General features: G+C 35.7%; 1 protein-coding gene across 2 annotated transcripts in view; it reads right to left on the minus strand.

Moving 5' to 3' along the window:
* LOC135206694 (peroxidasin homolog pxn-2-like) overlaps positions 1 to 16,450 on the minus strand; it is a 123,225-nt gene that overhangs the window by 20,702 nt on the left and 86,073 nt on the right. For both annotated transcript variants that reach the window (XM_064238116.1, XM_064238115.1), the window contains 4 exons: positions 7,195 to 7,313; positions 4,611 to 4,713; positions 4,083 to 4,280; positions 3,849 to 3,988 (listed from right to left, as the gene is read on the minus strand). In XM_064238116.1, the coding sequence (XP_064094186.1) occupies positions 3,849 to 3,988; positions 4,083 to 4,280; positions 4,611 to 4,713; positions 7,195 to 7,313 (560 nt within the window). The remainder of the gene's footprint in view (positions 1 to 3,848; positions 3,989 to 4,082; positions 4,281 to 4,610; positions 4,714 to 7,194; positions 7,314 to 16,450) is intronic.

Genomic DNA, 16,450 nt, shown 5'->3' on the forward strand with positions numbered 1-16,450 from the left:
AACCATAGGCTAACTTCTTTTCATCCTCTATTCCATTTTTTAGTTAAACCAACCCCTTCTCTCTATCTATCCCCTCTTCTAGTAGTTTAAAAAAGTAAAAAATGCCCAAAGTATTGTTAGTAACTATATACTTATTGAAAACACATGCAGCCAGAAACAGCCGATTTGTTATGAACCGAATCCGATAACAGCCTTTTTGCTTACATTTCAACCATCTTGCAACAGCAAAAAATTACTGTAGTTATGTTACAAAGGACATTGAGAAGTGGACAGATATATTTTTACATTAATATATCCTTACTCCCCTACACGCTATGGTGAAAAGATCGGCAAGGGCATATGCAAGGGTATATACTGCTAAATTTAATTAAATTTTAGCTGAAGTTGAGGAAAGAATGTTTATCTGCTAATGACTGTTGTGCATCAGCCACATGGATGAAACTTAAACTTTTGTTTACTGTAGTTTGATGGTACTATACCAAACTTGAGAAACTTTTCTTAATCAAAACTATTGGGCATGAAATAACATTTCAGTTTTCACTCCAATAAAAGATAATACATAAAGCTCGTAGTATTCTGACAAGATAGTGAAAATATCGAACTGAATCCGTTTATTTTTATTTACGCAATAAACATTCCCTCAGTGCCATCTACTAACTACAAAAAAAACTAAATTCAGTTTACAAACTTAAGTTTTTAAGTGATATTTTGACTTTAAAGCACTTCGTATAGCTTAAAATAACCTTGTTCCGTACAACTTAAAATAACCTTATCCCATATAAATAGATATCTTTAGATTAATTTGCACTAACAAGAAGCAAGAATGTTATGCTGTATTGCCTTAAAATCGCCCTCAGTGGATTTCCAAAACAAACACATTGCTATTACAATAGCAAACAAATAGTAATATCAAAATACAAAATATTGGATGCAGTGAAGTAAAGCAACTTTTTAAAAGATCCATGGAAAATATGCATATCTAATATGATTGTATTTTATCTTACGATACTAATGTGATTATTACATACTAAAATTTTATATCTAATTATGATGCAACCCTTTAAATTAAAATTAAGTCTTCAAAAGTCACATGATACCAAGTATATAGAGTAAACATTATCAAGTGCCCTAAGTTTTGAAAGAATCTGGCAAGAAAGAAGTGCCAATACTTTCATAGCCCATAAATTCACTAATAGCAACTTTTACACTAGCTAAAGTCAAAAGTGTCTGGCATCTCAGGACTTCAGTTCTGAGGCTAAGGGAAATGTACAGTCTCTCTCACATGAAGTCTCTTTAAATTTGCTCAAATATACCAAGGGATTGCTTTTGGTATTTGTTCTTGTCTTATGTAGTATGTCAGTTGTAATTTTATGGTAGTACGTCAGTTGTGAACATAATTTTGCAAAGAAAAGTGCAAAAAGAAATTAATAAAAAAATTTACAAATAAATTTTTTTACAGAATCTCTGTAAATCAATGTTATTTTTCTACATGCACTATGAATTTGTTACAGTTTTTAGTTCTTATCTGTTTTTAATAGTGAGCTGTAATTATAATTTCTATAGAAAAAATTTTTTTAACAGAAAAAACATTGGTTGGTAAAATTTACCATCTTTAAAATACCTATAACAAGATTAACCCTTAAACGCCGAAGCAGTAAAAAAAAAATGTCTCGTGTGCCGGAGGAGTTTCAGAGTGAGCGCGGAGGCGGAAAAAATATTTTTCAAAAAATCACAGCGCGCTTAGTTTTCAAGATTAAGAGTTCATTTTTGGCTCCTTTTTTTTATCATTGCCTGAGGTTTAGTATGCAACCATCAGAAATGAAAAAAATTATCATTATCATATATAAATAATGCGATATATGATAGCGCAAAAACTAAATTTCATATATAATTGTATTCAAATCGCGCTGTGCGCAAAACGGTTAAAGGTAACAAGTTATTTTTTTTTTCGTTGTAATGTACACTAAATTGCAATCATTTTGGTATATAACACATTGTAAAACTATAAAAGCAACACAGAAAATATTATCACAAAATGATGCATGAATTCGTAACGCGCGGACGTAAACAATTTTTTTTTTTAATTCACCATAAATCTAAATATTGTCCTAGACACTTCCAATTTCTTTCAGAAAGAAGACAATGATTGAATATTACTATACTATAACAATATTAGCTTACAAATACAGTTTTCGACCATATCTGAAGAGTTAAAGTTGACCGAATGTTGAATTTTTTTTATATGCAATTATTTCGGAAATAAGAAAAGCTACAACTTTCAAATATTTTTTGTTTTATTCTACATGAAATTGCGCACATTTTCAATATAAAACTATGAAATGCCTAATATGAAACTGAGCAAATATTCAGAGAATGGGACGTACACATTTCGGAGATTTGTGGCGGAGAATCCGCGCGCGGAGGGAAGGAAAGTTTTTTTCTTAAATTCACCATAAATTTAAATATTGTGCTAGAGACTTCGAATTTGTTTCAAAATGAAGATAAATGACTGAATATTACTAGACTGTAAGAGTTTTAGCTTACAATTGCGTTTTTCGACCATTTCGGTAGAGTCAAAGTTGACCGAACGTGGTTTTTTTCTATTTATCGTGATTTATATGCAAATATTTCGAAAATGAGAAAAGCTACAACCTTCAATTATTTTCAGTTTTATTCTACATGAAATTGCGCACATTTTCATATATAAAACTATGTAACGGCTAATTTAAAATGGTGCAAACATTACCACAATCGCACATATGATTTTTTCGGAAGAGTTACCGCGCAGACGTAAAGAAAATGTTATTTTTTTCATAAATTCACCATAAATCGAAATTGTGCTAGACTTCCAATTTGTTTCAAAATGAAGGTAAATGCTTGAATATTACTAAAATATAATCGTTTTAGCTTACAATTGCGTTTTTTGACCATTTCGGTTGAGTCAAATTTGACCGAAGGTTGAAAATTTGTCACTTATCATTTTTTATATGAACATATTTCAAAATTGATAAAAGCTACAACCATGAGTATTTTTTTGTTGTGTTCTACATAAAAATGCGCACATTTTCATATATAACACTCCATGTAACGGCTAATTTAAAATGGTAAAAAAATTATGTCAGTGACTAAATAATTTTCCGAGATGTGTCAGATACTTTTTAGTGCGGCAAGAAAGAAATTCGCGCCTGCGTAACGATTTTAAACAAAACAACACCTTAAACCGTGAACTCCCAGCATCCCCCAAAGCGCGTGATTTAAGAGTTTTCGGCTGGTAGGCCTAAAAGTATTTTTCCGCGAATTTTTAAAAAAAACTTTTGTATGTAGACGTAAAATACGTCCAGTCGGCACCCGAAAGACAAAAAATGTAGACGTAAAATACGTCCAGTCGGCGTTTAAGGGTTAAGGATAAGTTCAGGTTCTTAAGTGGTTGGGGTAATGTCAGGTTAGGCTTAGGTATTAAAGGATAAAATTAGATTAAGTTGCATACAGTAACTTGCAACTGTGTTAGTACTAGTTATGGGCAACTAGGGAAAAAAAAAAAAGCATTAGGCATAAAAATCTAAGTCATTTGACACTTCCCTACCATTAAAGATTTAACAATACATATATTACATGTTTAATATAAATAGAAAGTTATAATTAAAGAAAATTGTCTATGGAAAACTGCTGGTATGCAAGACAATTATGTAGCTTCTACACAACTACAAACTGAAATGCACCAGACATATCTAGTTAAGTTTTTATCTAGCCAGTTTAGGTGCTCAAATTCCTAGTGTCAAACTTAGTGACAACAATGAATGGTTCAGTATCAAAGACCAATTATCTTAGCTCAAAATTCAATTACTCACAGAGATCTGGCTATGTCCATATCTATATGCAGCAGTTGCAAAAGAATTAGCTATTGAAGCATCCAGCGTCTCATCATAATCCGATGTGTATTGATCACTACTTTGAGGTTTCAACTGTAAGGTTTCCATTAACACATTTCCTGCCATACAGATTAAAATAAAACATTAAATTCAGTTTTATTCAAATTCTAATAATTATAATACTGACCACACTAACAGTTTAACTTTCCTTACCTAAAACTGCTGGAAGAAATTCGTTGTATGTAACATGCTGCAGTTCAGCAACAACAATCCTTCGTGTTTCTTGGAATAATCTCTCATCATCCCAGTCTCCGTGGAACTGCTTTAATACTGTCGCTATTCTATTGTGTTCACGGGCCCAAACAGTTTGCATAAATACCAGAAGTATTTGTTCATTAACACGCCCATCACCTAAAGAAAATATCCATTTAAAGCTAAGCATAGACTTAACTATGAAGACCAGAGCATGCAGTATCTTCATGTCTTAACCAAACCAACCAGGGACTTATTAGCAGCAAGATCCAGGAGTAACTAATTTTTACAATCCCACAGAATGCCTGGATATTATTTTGTTTGGAAGTTTGGTGTGAGAAAAAATCTGTAACCAGAGAGCAACCAGTAGATTAAGCAACCTACAAACTGAAAATTTCCATTTTTATTAAGAAAAACTAATTCTTGCTTGAAAATACAGTGCTGAATACTTAAAACTTCAGTGGAATTGCCCAAGTATTAAAAACTTACCAGCTCTAAAGCAGAAAAATCCATTAGAAAACTGATCATGAACATTACATCCATCATTAGGATTTTCCTCGCCAGGCAACAAGATTTTGCCTTCCAACGTAACCTGGAAAATTTACACTATCAACAGATAAAATAATAGATACATCATTCTGCCCCCTTAAACAAGAGCAAACTGTACAAACCATAATACAACCAGCTCCTGGCGGTGTCTTGCAGACTGAAAGTCACCGATACTGAAAATAGCCAACAATTATGCTAATAAATTGAGTTTACAACATAAGCGGCAGTCAACACAGCTTGCTAGCGCTGAAAATCTGGATAACAGTCATTAGCCAAGCGCCATAAAATCAAGAATGCCGTTAACCGATGCCACTAAGCGTCGGGCTGACTGCAATACTAAAACCTTGTGCACATTTGAGCCTAAATTACTAATTGCCTTTGTATTTAAACTAATTCTGCCCAACACTTTAGGATTACTAAATGTCTTTGTATATAAACTACTTCCATCCCATCCAACACTTTAGGTTAGAAAAACAATTTACAGCATACCTCAGCCATATGAAGATTGTAACCATCCAATTTAGTTCAAAATTCCACCTGAACTTTTCCAAGAGGTAAAAAACTGACCTATCGTCAGAAATGTAGCAAATTTCAAACAGCTGTATAGAAAAATATTTTCCCATAGCTACAAAGTTAAATTCTCTACCAGAATTTACTCCCACTGTTTTGGTATAGTGGGGTTCACTAACCCTTAATGGATGGATACCCTCACTAGTTCCAATAACAGGCTTCGGGTGGTGGACTGATTCACTCATGGCGAGCAACACATTTTACAAATCAGTTTTGAGGGAATCTGGCGGGAAATAGGTTCCATTACTTCTATAGCATACAATTTCACTAATGGCAACTTTCTTTGTATGGAGTTTTCAAGTTTTATGGAACCAGTGGTTATTCGGCAACAGAACCAACTGCTTTACGTGGCTTCTGAAGCACGTCTAGTGACTAATAGCAACTTTTAAGACTAGTTGCCAACTTCATTGCTCTGACAAAGTTTGTTGATCCTTACTTCAAGTGGGCATTTTGTGTTAGTTCCAATGACATTTATTTGTTCAAATATATCCAGGGGTTGGCGTGTTTTAATTCTCATCTTTAATGACTGTACTTTTGCAGTGTAGCAAAGAAAGTCAAAATTTATAATGCAAAAAAGTTACTGCACTTTAGTAAATTTATGCAAGTATTTAACAACAAATATACCAAGAATGTTACAGATTTTAGATTTTATGGATTTGTTCTCATTTTTTATGTAAGAGGTTAAAATTTCACAAAAATATATTTATAACTTGGTAAAATTAACAATAGTCTTAAAAGAAGCCTAACAAGGGGTTTTTACAAGACCTTTCAACTCTTGTGAAGGTAGGGAAGAATTTTTTTCTTTTACACCATGTGCATTTGCATATCTCTCCTTTCCCATTCAAGAGATTTTCTTTAAACTTGCCAACCAAGTTTCCTTGCCCTGGGGGGCTTTTTTTAGCATGGTTATCGAGTGTCAATATTAGCCATTATATACAACTATGCTGCAGAGTATTAGCCAATGGGATCCTGGATTATTGGTAGCTAGGAAAATTTTGGATTATTGGTAGCTAGGAAAAAAAATTTAAGTTTAAATTGCTTTTGTCTGGAGACAACCAAAGAATTACTCATTTAACATCTTCATGTGTCTTCACATACTTAGGCATCTTCTCATAACCAACATCCAAGACTAAACTTTGGTAAATCTATTCTTCATCAAGTAATGGAGATATTACAGTACATATTCCTTTGAATCTTTTCATTTTAGTACCAGAGGTAATCCATTATGAATTACTTTAAAGAACACTCAGTACACATTAGAAAGTTATAAACAAATTTTTAGTGTAGTTAATATTTAGTGTAGTTAATCTTCAATCATATTCCTCCATTGGCTATTTTAAATAGAGGCCTCAATATGCAACTAGCCTCACAGCCATAGGTTTATTAAAATTAAAGATTAATGTGAGAAAACCATTCATTCCATTCGAGTTAACTTTTACACTAGTCACTAAAATGACAAAAGGAAATGTGGGAAGGTCTTTGTCCCCTATACCCCTCTACCATTTTCAAGGACAATGCACAAGGAGGAATCTCTTCAGCAAGGACAAGGTCCTAAATAGTCTACCTTAAGACAATGGGTAAGTTTCACTATTAGCCATAGAATTATTAATTCCAGTATGCCTATTGCCTGGTACTTTTATTTGATTAATTGAACTGTTAAAGGAAACCTAGTAATTCTGAAACACTAATGCTCTGGCAGATTAATATTTTTGGGATACAACCTAGACCCATTGCTAAAGTATTTTCATATCCCAACAAACAGGTAATAAGGTTTTGACAACCATAATAAAAGTAATTTTACAACTAAGTATTTAAGATATAAAGATCTATGCACTTCTATTGTCACAACTATAAATATTGTCACACCAATTAGTATTACATAAAAGTGATAAAAGTCATTCTGCCACAGTATCAAAACTTGACATTTTGCATTATGACTAAAATTAAACCTTACCTGCACCTTTAAGAGTCCATTTACCAACTGTCTAAGCGAGTTTGTAATTTCCTTCCTTGAACCATAAATGACAGAGCCATCTAAATAAGCACTAATCTGATTTAGCTGCTCTCTAGGACCTGTTAAAATAACCATTTTAAGTCAATCCACAGTAACAATATTAAGCAGGTGAACATGTTTTATGTAATTGGAAATTAAATTGACCTTTAGAAAATACTTATTGTAATGGATTGCAATGAAGTTTTAAAAGGCCTAAGGGAATGTAATTTTTCTAGGTACAGAGACTTCCATATACGTATACAGTATATTTGTGCAAATGCTTAACTGGCCGTGCACTGATTAACCAATGTGTACACAGTTGTTGATAAAGGACAGGATGCCAATGGTCATACAACAGACACTAAATATTTTCAGAATGGAATTGGAAATAAAGGAAAATAAGCAAAGGGGGTGAATGATTTAAGTTACCTCTAATATGTATGGCTACAGCTCAAATACCTTAATTTTCCAATTGAAAATTTAGGAAGAGTTTTAGTTTAAACTTTGTCTACACATCTTAAATTTTTTTTTAAGTGCAGTCAGGACAAATCTGTAATCTAGACATTAAGGGCAATTTCATTAATGTCCCGTAGTTAAAGTTTTAGTTTTAACTTTATTCCCATTCCTGTTCCTTTGTTTTCTTGCTCTCGCTGTCAAACCTATGTTACTACTTGGTGCTGCAGTCGGGAGTTTCCTCCCAGTCCCATAAGAGACTTAGGCACTTATCTTTTCCTGTGTACTACTGTGCTTCATTTTTTCCTGTCTAACCAATGCTCCTTCGTTTACAGAGGAGTCCTAGACCTCTTCACTGACCTGTTCCAGAAGCAGAGATTTAGTAGATATCTGTACTAATTTTGTCCATAACTGAATATGGATTATTCAGTTCTTTACTGCCAGTATTACCCTAATCTTGACTTTTTATACAAAACCATTCACAATTTAAAAATGTTAGATAACATACTGTATTGAATGCACTTAATTTTTAGTACCCGGTTATCGGCAGACTCTTATCGGCGACCTGGTTTTATGGGGTTTGTCTAGCACCTTAAGATAAGCATTGGTTGGACAGCATTCCAGCACAAGTCCAGAAGAAGATTACAGCAAGTAGTAATGGGCTGTACACACTCACATTCATGCTCTTAAAATATATACAAGAGTTTCTGTTGCTGTGGTAGAAGTTCCTTTAATTCATATGCTTCATCAGTAAGGGTCACCTACACCAACATAAGGAGTCCTGGTCATTGGTCCAGGGACCCTAAGCAGCAGGGACCATTTGATCTGCAGCCAGACTTCTTGGGCTTCATCTTAAGAGCTCTTGAGATGCAGCATCTGAATTAAGCCCTACCACTTCCTGGCTGTGGCCTAGTGTGATTAGGAAGGACAATTTCAGCTTCCTCGCACTCAAACAGCAGGAGGAAAGAGTTTATGGGCTAATGATCTTACATCTCTCAAGAGTGATTTGTTACATTTTCATTGTTAACAGTTCCTGACTGTGGTTCCTTCCCTTATGTGACAATGACTAGCTAAATCACTGGGTAGTTTTCATGCCCTACACTTTTTCCAGGTACAAGCCTGGTGATCTGCATCCTTCCTATTCAATGAAAGTAGACAGCTTCCTTCCTATTCAATGAAAGGAGACTAGCTGTTCAGAGTATCCCAAAGATTGAATGTTAATTGCTATTCTCCTCTCTCTTTTTTTAGTTAAAACATTACGGTTTTTTTTTTTTATTTAAAAAACCCTACTCATATGAAACAAGTCCTCGGGGGCCATTAACTTTATTTAAATTAAATCTTCCAACGATGCTGCTCATAGAAAGAAGCTCAAGGGTTAGAAATCTCACTCAAGACAAAACTGGAAAATCTTATTGCACATTAAATTGAAAGAATAGCATTTTAGAGTTTGTTTGTATGGAGTTTTAACATTGCATGGACCCAGTGGTTATTCAGCAATGGGACCAACTGCTCTGCTTTACATGACTTCCGAACCACGTCGAGTGAACTTCTATTGCATTTGAGGGTAGTATACCTATTATGAAATTTAGTTCTTGAAGACCAAGCGCTAGAACCCATCAGATTATTCAGTACCCTAATGAGGAACCAAGTTCCACAGCAAGGCACATTACTACATACGTATTGGTGCTGATGTTCAGCAAATCTGGTTACTATCAAGTGTCTTCTCAAAACTAAAACAAGCATTTAAAACAAGCATTTAAAACACACACATTTACACCCAGAATAGTTTAAGTCAAGACTTTCACAAAAGTTCCATCCACCTGAAGGGTAGGATTGTGTGGAAAAACCATAGAAGATTTTCTAATTAATCAGGTTTTTACTGTAGTTCAGCCTCACACCACAAAACTATTCATTGACCTGGTCAATGTTCCAGTTGAGGCCGAAGGCAGCTTCATTTCTCAAATGGAGACTACTACACCCAAAAGTGTTGCATCATTAGGAATATGGAGTTCTTCCAGGCCAACAACCAAATTTACTGTATTCACCAAAGTAATGGTGGCCAAATACAGGCAACCCGCGGTTAGCGGCGCAATCACTCAACGGCGAATCTGTTTTACGGCGGTCGTCAAAAATATTAGTTAAAAAAATAAGGCATTTTAACCCTCTTACGCCGAAGCAGTAAACAAAAAATTATCCCGTGTGTCGGAGGTGTTTCAGAGTGAGCGGGGAAGCGGAAAAAATATTTTTTTCAAAAAATCACAGGGCGCTTAATTTTCAAGATTAAGTCATTTTTGGCTCCTTATTTTGTCATTGGCTGAAGTTTAGTATGCAACCATCAGAAATGAAAAAAATTATCATATATAAATAATGCGATATATCATAGCGCAAAAACGAAATTTCATATATAATTGTATTCAAATCACGCTGTGCGCAAAACCGTTAAAGGTAACAAGTTACTTTTTTTTTTTTTTTTGTAATGTACACTGAATTGCGATTATTTTGGCATATAACACATTGTAAAACGATAAAAGCAACACAGAAAATATTATCACAAAATAATGCATGAATTCGTAACGTGCGGACGTAAACAAATATTTTTTTCAAAAATTCACCACAAATCTAAATATTGTCCTAGAGACTTCCAATTTTTCAAAATGAAGACAAATGATTGAATATTACTATACTGTAAGAGTATTAGCTTACAATTGCAGTTTTCGACCATATCTGAAGTTAAAATTGACCGAATGTCGAAATTTATATATATTTTTTATATGCAATTATTTCGGAAATAAGAAAAGCTACAACCTTCAAATATTTTTAGTTTTATTCTACATGCAATTGCGCACATTTTCATATATAAAACTATGAAATGCCTAATATGAAACTGAGCAAATATTCCGAGAATGGGACGTACGCATTTCGGAGATTTGTGGTGGAGAATCCGAGCGCGGAGGGAAGGAAAGTTTTTTTTAAATTCACCATAAATCTAAATATTTTGCTAGAGACTTTGAATTTGTTTCAAGATGAAGATAAATGACTGAATATTACTAGACTGTAAGAGTTTTAGCTTACAATTGAGTTTTTCGACCATTTCGGTAGAGTCAAATTTGACCAAATGTTTTTTTTTCTATTTATCGTGATTTATATGCAAATATTTCAAAAATGAGACACACCTGGCGTGCGCTGGCGCGTGCGCTCGGCGTCCACCGGCGAGCAGCGAGCACGCTCTGCGTCCACCGGCGAGCAGCGAGCACGCTCGGCGTCCACCGGCGAGCAGCGAGCACGCTCGGCGTCCACCGGCGAGCGGCGGGTTTGAGCGAGCACGCTCGGCGTCCACCGGCGAGCAGCGAGCACGCTCGGCGTCCACTGGCGTGCGCTCGGCGTCCACTGGTGCGCGCTTGGAGTGCACCCGCGCGCGCCTGGCGTCCATCCGAACGTCCCGTCCAAGCCTAGCGTCAAAAGAAGCGTGCAAAAAAGCGTCACGCTCCTGACAGGCGTCAAAACAAGCGAGATACATCTCGGAGAGAAATCCGACTGCACGAAACAGTCTCAGGAGAAGGGTTGATCGTGTGAGAATACGAGGGGCGCCTGGCGAGGGAACGCCTTCTTCATTCTACAGTAACAAAGCTCTGACGTCCGCTCTCAAAAAGCGTCCTGCTACTAAGACTTCTTTTTCATATTTCTCAGTGGAAAGACGTACACGTGATCAGGCGACGTTCGCCTTCTTACTTCTCACTGGAACGCATAACGAGAGAGAGAGGACATGAAGCGTCCTCTTCTATAAAGCTTCTATTTAGAGGGCGCGAGTCCTTCCGAAAGCTCCAACCCCTGCGCGGGGAGGACGCTTCGGAGGACGAGAAGCAATCCTTCAGGATTCGTGCTCGTGCACGCACTTTTAGGCAGTCCCCTGGGGATTTTCATCAGAAAACTGCCGAAGGCACGCCAGATCGGTGGGGGTTCCTCGTAACCCTCCTTCGGCTTTCGACATGCTCTCTCCCCGGGTCCTGGGAGTCAAGCAGAGGTCCCGGCCTAGAGGCGAAATAAGGCCGATCTGACGCACCCTCCACTACACAAGGGGCACTGTCACTGCACTTAGCCACTTCACTATTGCTCTCTAAAGCAAGCACTTTCGATTCTAAGATACGAATCGAAAGAGTATTAGAGAAAGGGCAATAACCTCTACAGACACTGTTTAGGGCCCGAAGGCAACATTACAGGGTTATGAGAAACAATAACAGAAGTAGCACTCTTCACAACAATGAAGGAGAGCGATCACCTCTCGCAGACATATTCATAACCCGTAGACCATACTACAGGGTTAGGCAAAACAAAAGTCTACAGGAAGGTTAGCAGGTTCACTACCCTGACTTTTGTTTACTGATTAATTGCGTACATAAGAATCATAAGTTTTCCTTACGGAATTAGACATGTTTACTGATTAATTGCGTACATACGAATCATACGTCTTCCTTACGGAATTAGACAAAGTCTCACACTCCTTACATGACAAATCTCAACAAAGAAGCAAGACTCATACCCCTCGTGCATACCAAGTGCGGATCTACCGAAGCTTTCGGTAGCCACACCCTATCTTTGCAGACAACACCCTTTGAAACTAGCCTAACTAGATTCAGATATCTTATGCAAAAATGAATCAAATTCAAATCAATTTAAGATAGCGTATGTCTAGCCACAAATCCAAGTAAATAAATTAAAAGACAATTAGGATACTTAGCGGCAATGAAGTTTCCAAAATTTAAGACGGAGGTACTGGAAACAGGTGTTTCCAGCACCAGCGACAGAAAAATTATGAATAGAAAATGGGAATGGTTCCTGATACCTGCCTCCCAGCGGCGGGAATGGGTACTAACCACCTGGCCGACCACTGCGTGTGTCGGAAGTTTTTAAAATTCTGTCTGACTTCAGAAAATACAGCTATATATATATCTGACAGGTAAGTTTCATGAACAAAGTTTATTTTTTTCATAAATTCACCATAAATAGAAATAGTGCTAGAGACTTCCAATTTGTTGCGAAATGAAGGTAAATGCTTGAATATTACTAGAATATAAGCGTTTTAGCTTACAATTGCGTTTTTCGACCATTTCGGTAGAGTCAAAGTTGACCGAAGGTTGAAATTTTGGCAATTATCGTTATTTATATGAAAATATCTCAAAACTGAAAAGCTACAACCATGGGTTGTTTTTAGTTGTATTGTGCATGAAATAGCACACATTTCCATATATATATAAAACTTTATATAATGGCTAATTTTAAAATGGTGCAAACATTACCACAATCGCATGTATGATTTTTTTCGGAAGAGTTACCGCGCGGACGTAAGGAAAAAGTTTTCATAAATTCACCATAAATCAAAATATTGTGCTAGAGACTTCCAATTAGTTGCAAAATTAAGGTAAATGATTGAATATTACTAAAATATAAGAGTTTTAGCTTACAATTGCGTTTTTCGACCATTTCGGTAGAGTCAAAGTTGACCGAAGGTTGAAATTTTGGCAATTATCGTTTATATGAAAACTCAAAACTGATAAAAGCTACAATCATGAGTATTTTATTGTTGTATGCTACATAAAATTGCGCACATTTTCATATATAATACTTCATGTAACTGCTAATTTACAATGGTACAAAAATTATGTCAAAGTAACAAAATAATTTCAGAGATGTGTCAGATACTTTTTAGTGCGGCAAGAAAGAAATTCGTGCCTGCGCGCCTGCGTAACGATTGTAAACAAACCACCACCTTGATCCGTGAACTCCCAGCATCCCCCAAGGCGCATGATTCAAAAGTTTTAGGCTGGTAGGCCTATAAGTATTTTTCCGCGAATTTTTAAAAAAACTTTAGTAAGTAGACGTAAAATATGTCCAGTCGGCACAAGGGAGACAAAAAATGTCTACGTAAAATACGTCCAGTCGGCGTAAGAGGGTTAAAGGTATCTTTAACGGCACAATTTTCAGTTAACAGCGCCGCTAGCGCCGTTGTCTCACGAGCTCATACATTTGTAGAAATGCCGTTCAGACCATAAAGGTTATGCAAATTATATTAACAAATTTTATGGAGAGTTAATACGGAGATATTAGGGTAAAATATATGCCTCTGACGCTGTTCTATGCCGAAAATATAGAGTTACATAAGTGCAAATATAGCTATGGATGTGTATTTATAAATGTTCATGCTTTTGTTTAAAATGTGTATGAAAATGTATTACGTGTAAGGTATTTTTATTTCTGCACAGAAATATGATACAAAGGCAGCTTTTGAAAATGCCCTTCAAGTTATTAAATACAATATTTTTTTATGGTCTTTCTTGCGAGACGCCGCCTGCCGCTCTTCCGAAAATATCTATTTAAAAAGGTGCAAATTAGCGATCTGTGTGTTGATTTTACAAATGTTTATGCTTTTATGTTTAAAATGTGTATGAAAATGTATTACGAATAGGGTATTTTTATTTCTGTGCAGAAATATGATAAAAAGGCAGCTTTTGAAACTTCCCTTCAAGTTATCGACTACGATGTATTGTCAAGTTCATTCTTGTATGCCGCCGTCTGCCGCTCTTCCGAAAATATAGTTAAAAAGTGTAAATTTAGCGATTGATGTGTCTATTTTTTAAATGTTTATGCTTTTATGTTTAAAATGTGTATGAAAATATATTACGTAAAGGTATTTTCATTTTTGTACAGAAATAAGATACAAATTAAGGCAGCATTTGTAACTTGCTCCACGTTGTCAGGGGATGTTTTTTCATGTTCGTTCTTGTCCGCCAGTTCCGAAAAATGCATTGTGTTATTTTATTAATTATGCACCTTTTCCATAAATCCTTTAAAAAGTTATACATTATTTCACTGTATCCAAGAATATTGTATGTATTCTCATATTATTGTATTTTAAAATACTACGGCAAATTTAAGCCAGTATTCCGCGGAGCGGCCAATCTTGTGGTTTGAAATCAGCTGATGAATAAGTTTGTTTCACCATAACGCAATTCTGAGCGAATGCTCTTGCTTCTAGTTATCATAAACTAATATCTAGATAGATACTTAGACTTATATAAGAGTTATTTTTCCTTATACAACGTGTTTTTAGGTGGAAATATTTATTGAATAGGTCTCGTTGTGAATGTGAACTAGCCTACTTTAATTTCGTTAACGGATTACGTTGGCGGCATATTTTTTGCGTAAAAAATTACACGATTCCGTTCGCAATAATCCTTTATATCATCGTAATACGAACTTTACGTTATTTATCTTATATCGGCGTGAAACCAACAGTAAAATGTGTTCTTTCAAGCACAGTAGTTTTGATTAAAATTATTTTATCCCAATTTTATCTACTGTGTTTGATGGCATACATTTACTGCAGTTTTATCCTTGTTGCCGATGTACGACAATAGTCATTAGCAGCTTGAACAGTTTTCTCAGCTTCAGTTATAACTAGGTTTAAATTCAACAGTATATTTCCCGATTGATCTTTAATCTATATTGATCTTTGATCTATAGCGAATAAAGTTATTATATTAAGATCTCAGTTCTATTCTATACATAACGCCATTTATAACTACGGTACGTAATGTTGTACTGTAGTACGATGATTGAAATACAAGCCAAACGGATGTTATCCAGATCGGTTGTACTTAGAAAAAAGTTTCTCGTTCGATTGTTCATGGCTGTACACGTTCACGCAACGAGTAAACTTTAAAACCATACTTTCACCACTCTATTTTGCTGTTATTGAGCATATGTAACTAGAAGATGGATAAAGTTAGGCCATTGTAATTTGATCTCATAAAATCTGACTATCGTAAGACTAATGATGTAACTTGAACACTACAGCTACCTGTACACCTTATAAACTTTATTATATATTTACATACTCGACACACCCATAGGATTAAAGCGAGGCTTTTTTCACTTTACAGTATTTACAATGCTATAATGTACTGTACAGTACTACTGTACAGTAAATTCTATAGTACTGTACTGCATAAATATAGTGTTACTTATTGCGCCGTTGTGGGATTACTGTGCCTTTGACTAGTCTAGTTTCGAAAGGTGTGCAGTGGCCGTAGGCTTTAAAATCGCTTGGCGTCTAAAATCGCTTGGCATCGGCAGCCAGGAAAGGAACCCCTGCCGCTAGCAGAGGGCCGCCTGTAATTCTACCCTGTGGAACTCTGGACATTAGCTTTTGATTCACTAAATTTCCCATTAACAGCAACACACTGCTGCCTGTCTACAAGGAAATCTTTCAAGTAACCCTAAAACATTCACCCACTCCATGATTTGGAAGTTTATAAGGTCCCTAATGATTCATATTAAAAGCAGTAATAAAATTTTTGGATTACTCTGCACTCAAACCTTTTAAGGTTTCCTTGAAAATGGCATGTCAAGTCTGAAAGAACATCATGGGTACCCAACTGGTTTCTATTTACAGATATTGACTATCAGATAATCCCTTAATTCTACAGACTAGTACGTACTGATATATGGTTAAAAAAAAAGTTTTTCAGCAACTTAGGAGAGTACAGTAGAATAGAAAGCCCAGGCCACGAGTGCTCAAACCCAAGCCCAGGCCACGAGTGCTATCCCAGGTTTCTTCTTCCTTTGCATCCATTACTTATGAGTCAGGTCCTGTACATGACAGATGAGCCAGTGAAACACATGAAAAATTTCATGAGTCATCATACTCATGGTCTTCCACACTTCCAAGATTCACTTTAAAATAATGGCCAATTACGTTAATAGGTTT

The sequence above is a fragment of the Macrobrachium nipponense genome, chromosome 31, assembly GCF_015104395.2.
Source record: "Macrobrachium nipponense isolate FS-2020 chromosome 31, ASM1510439v2, whole genome shotgun sequence".
Classification (NCBI taxonomy): domain Eukaryota; kingdom Metazoa; phylum Arthropoda; class Malacostraca; order Decapoda; family Palaemonidae; genus Macrobrachium; species Macrobrachium nipponense.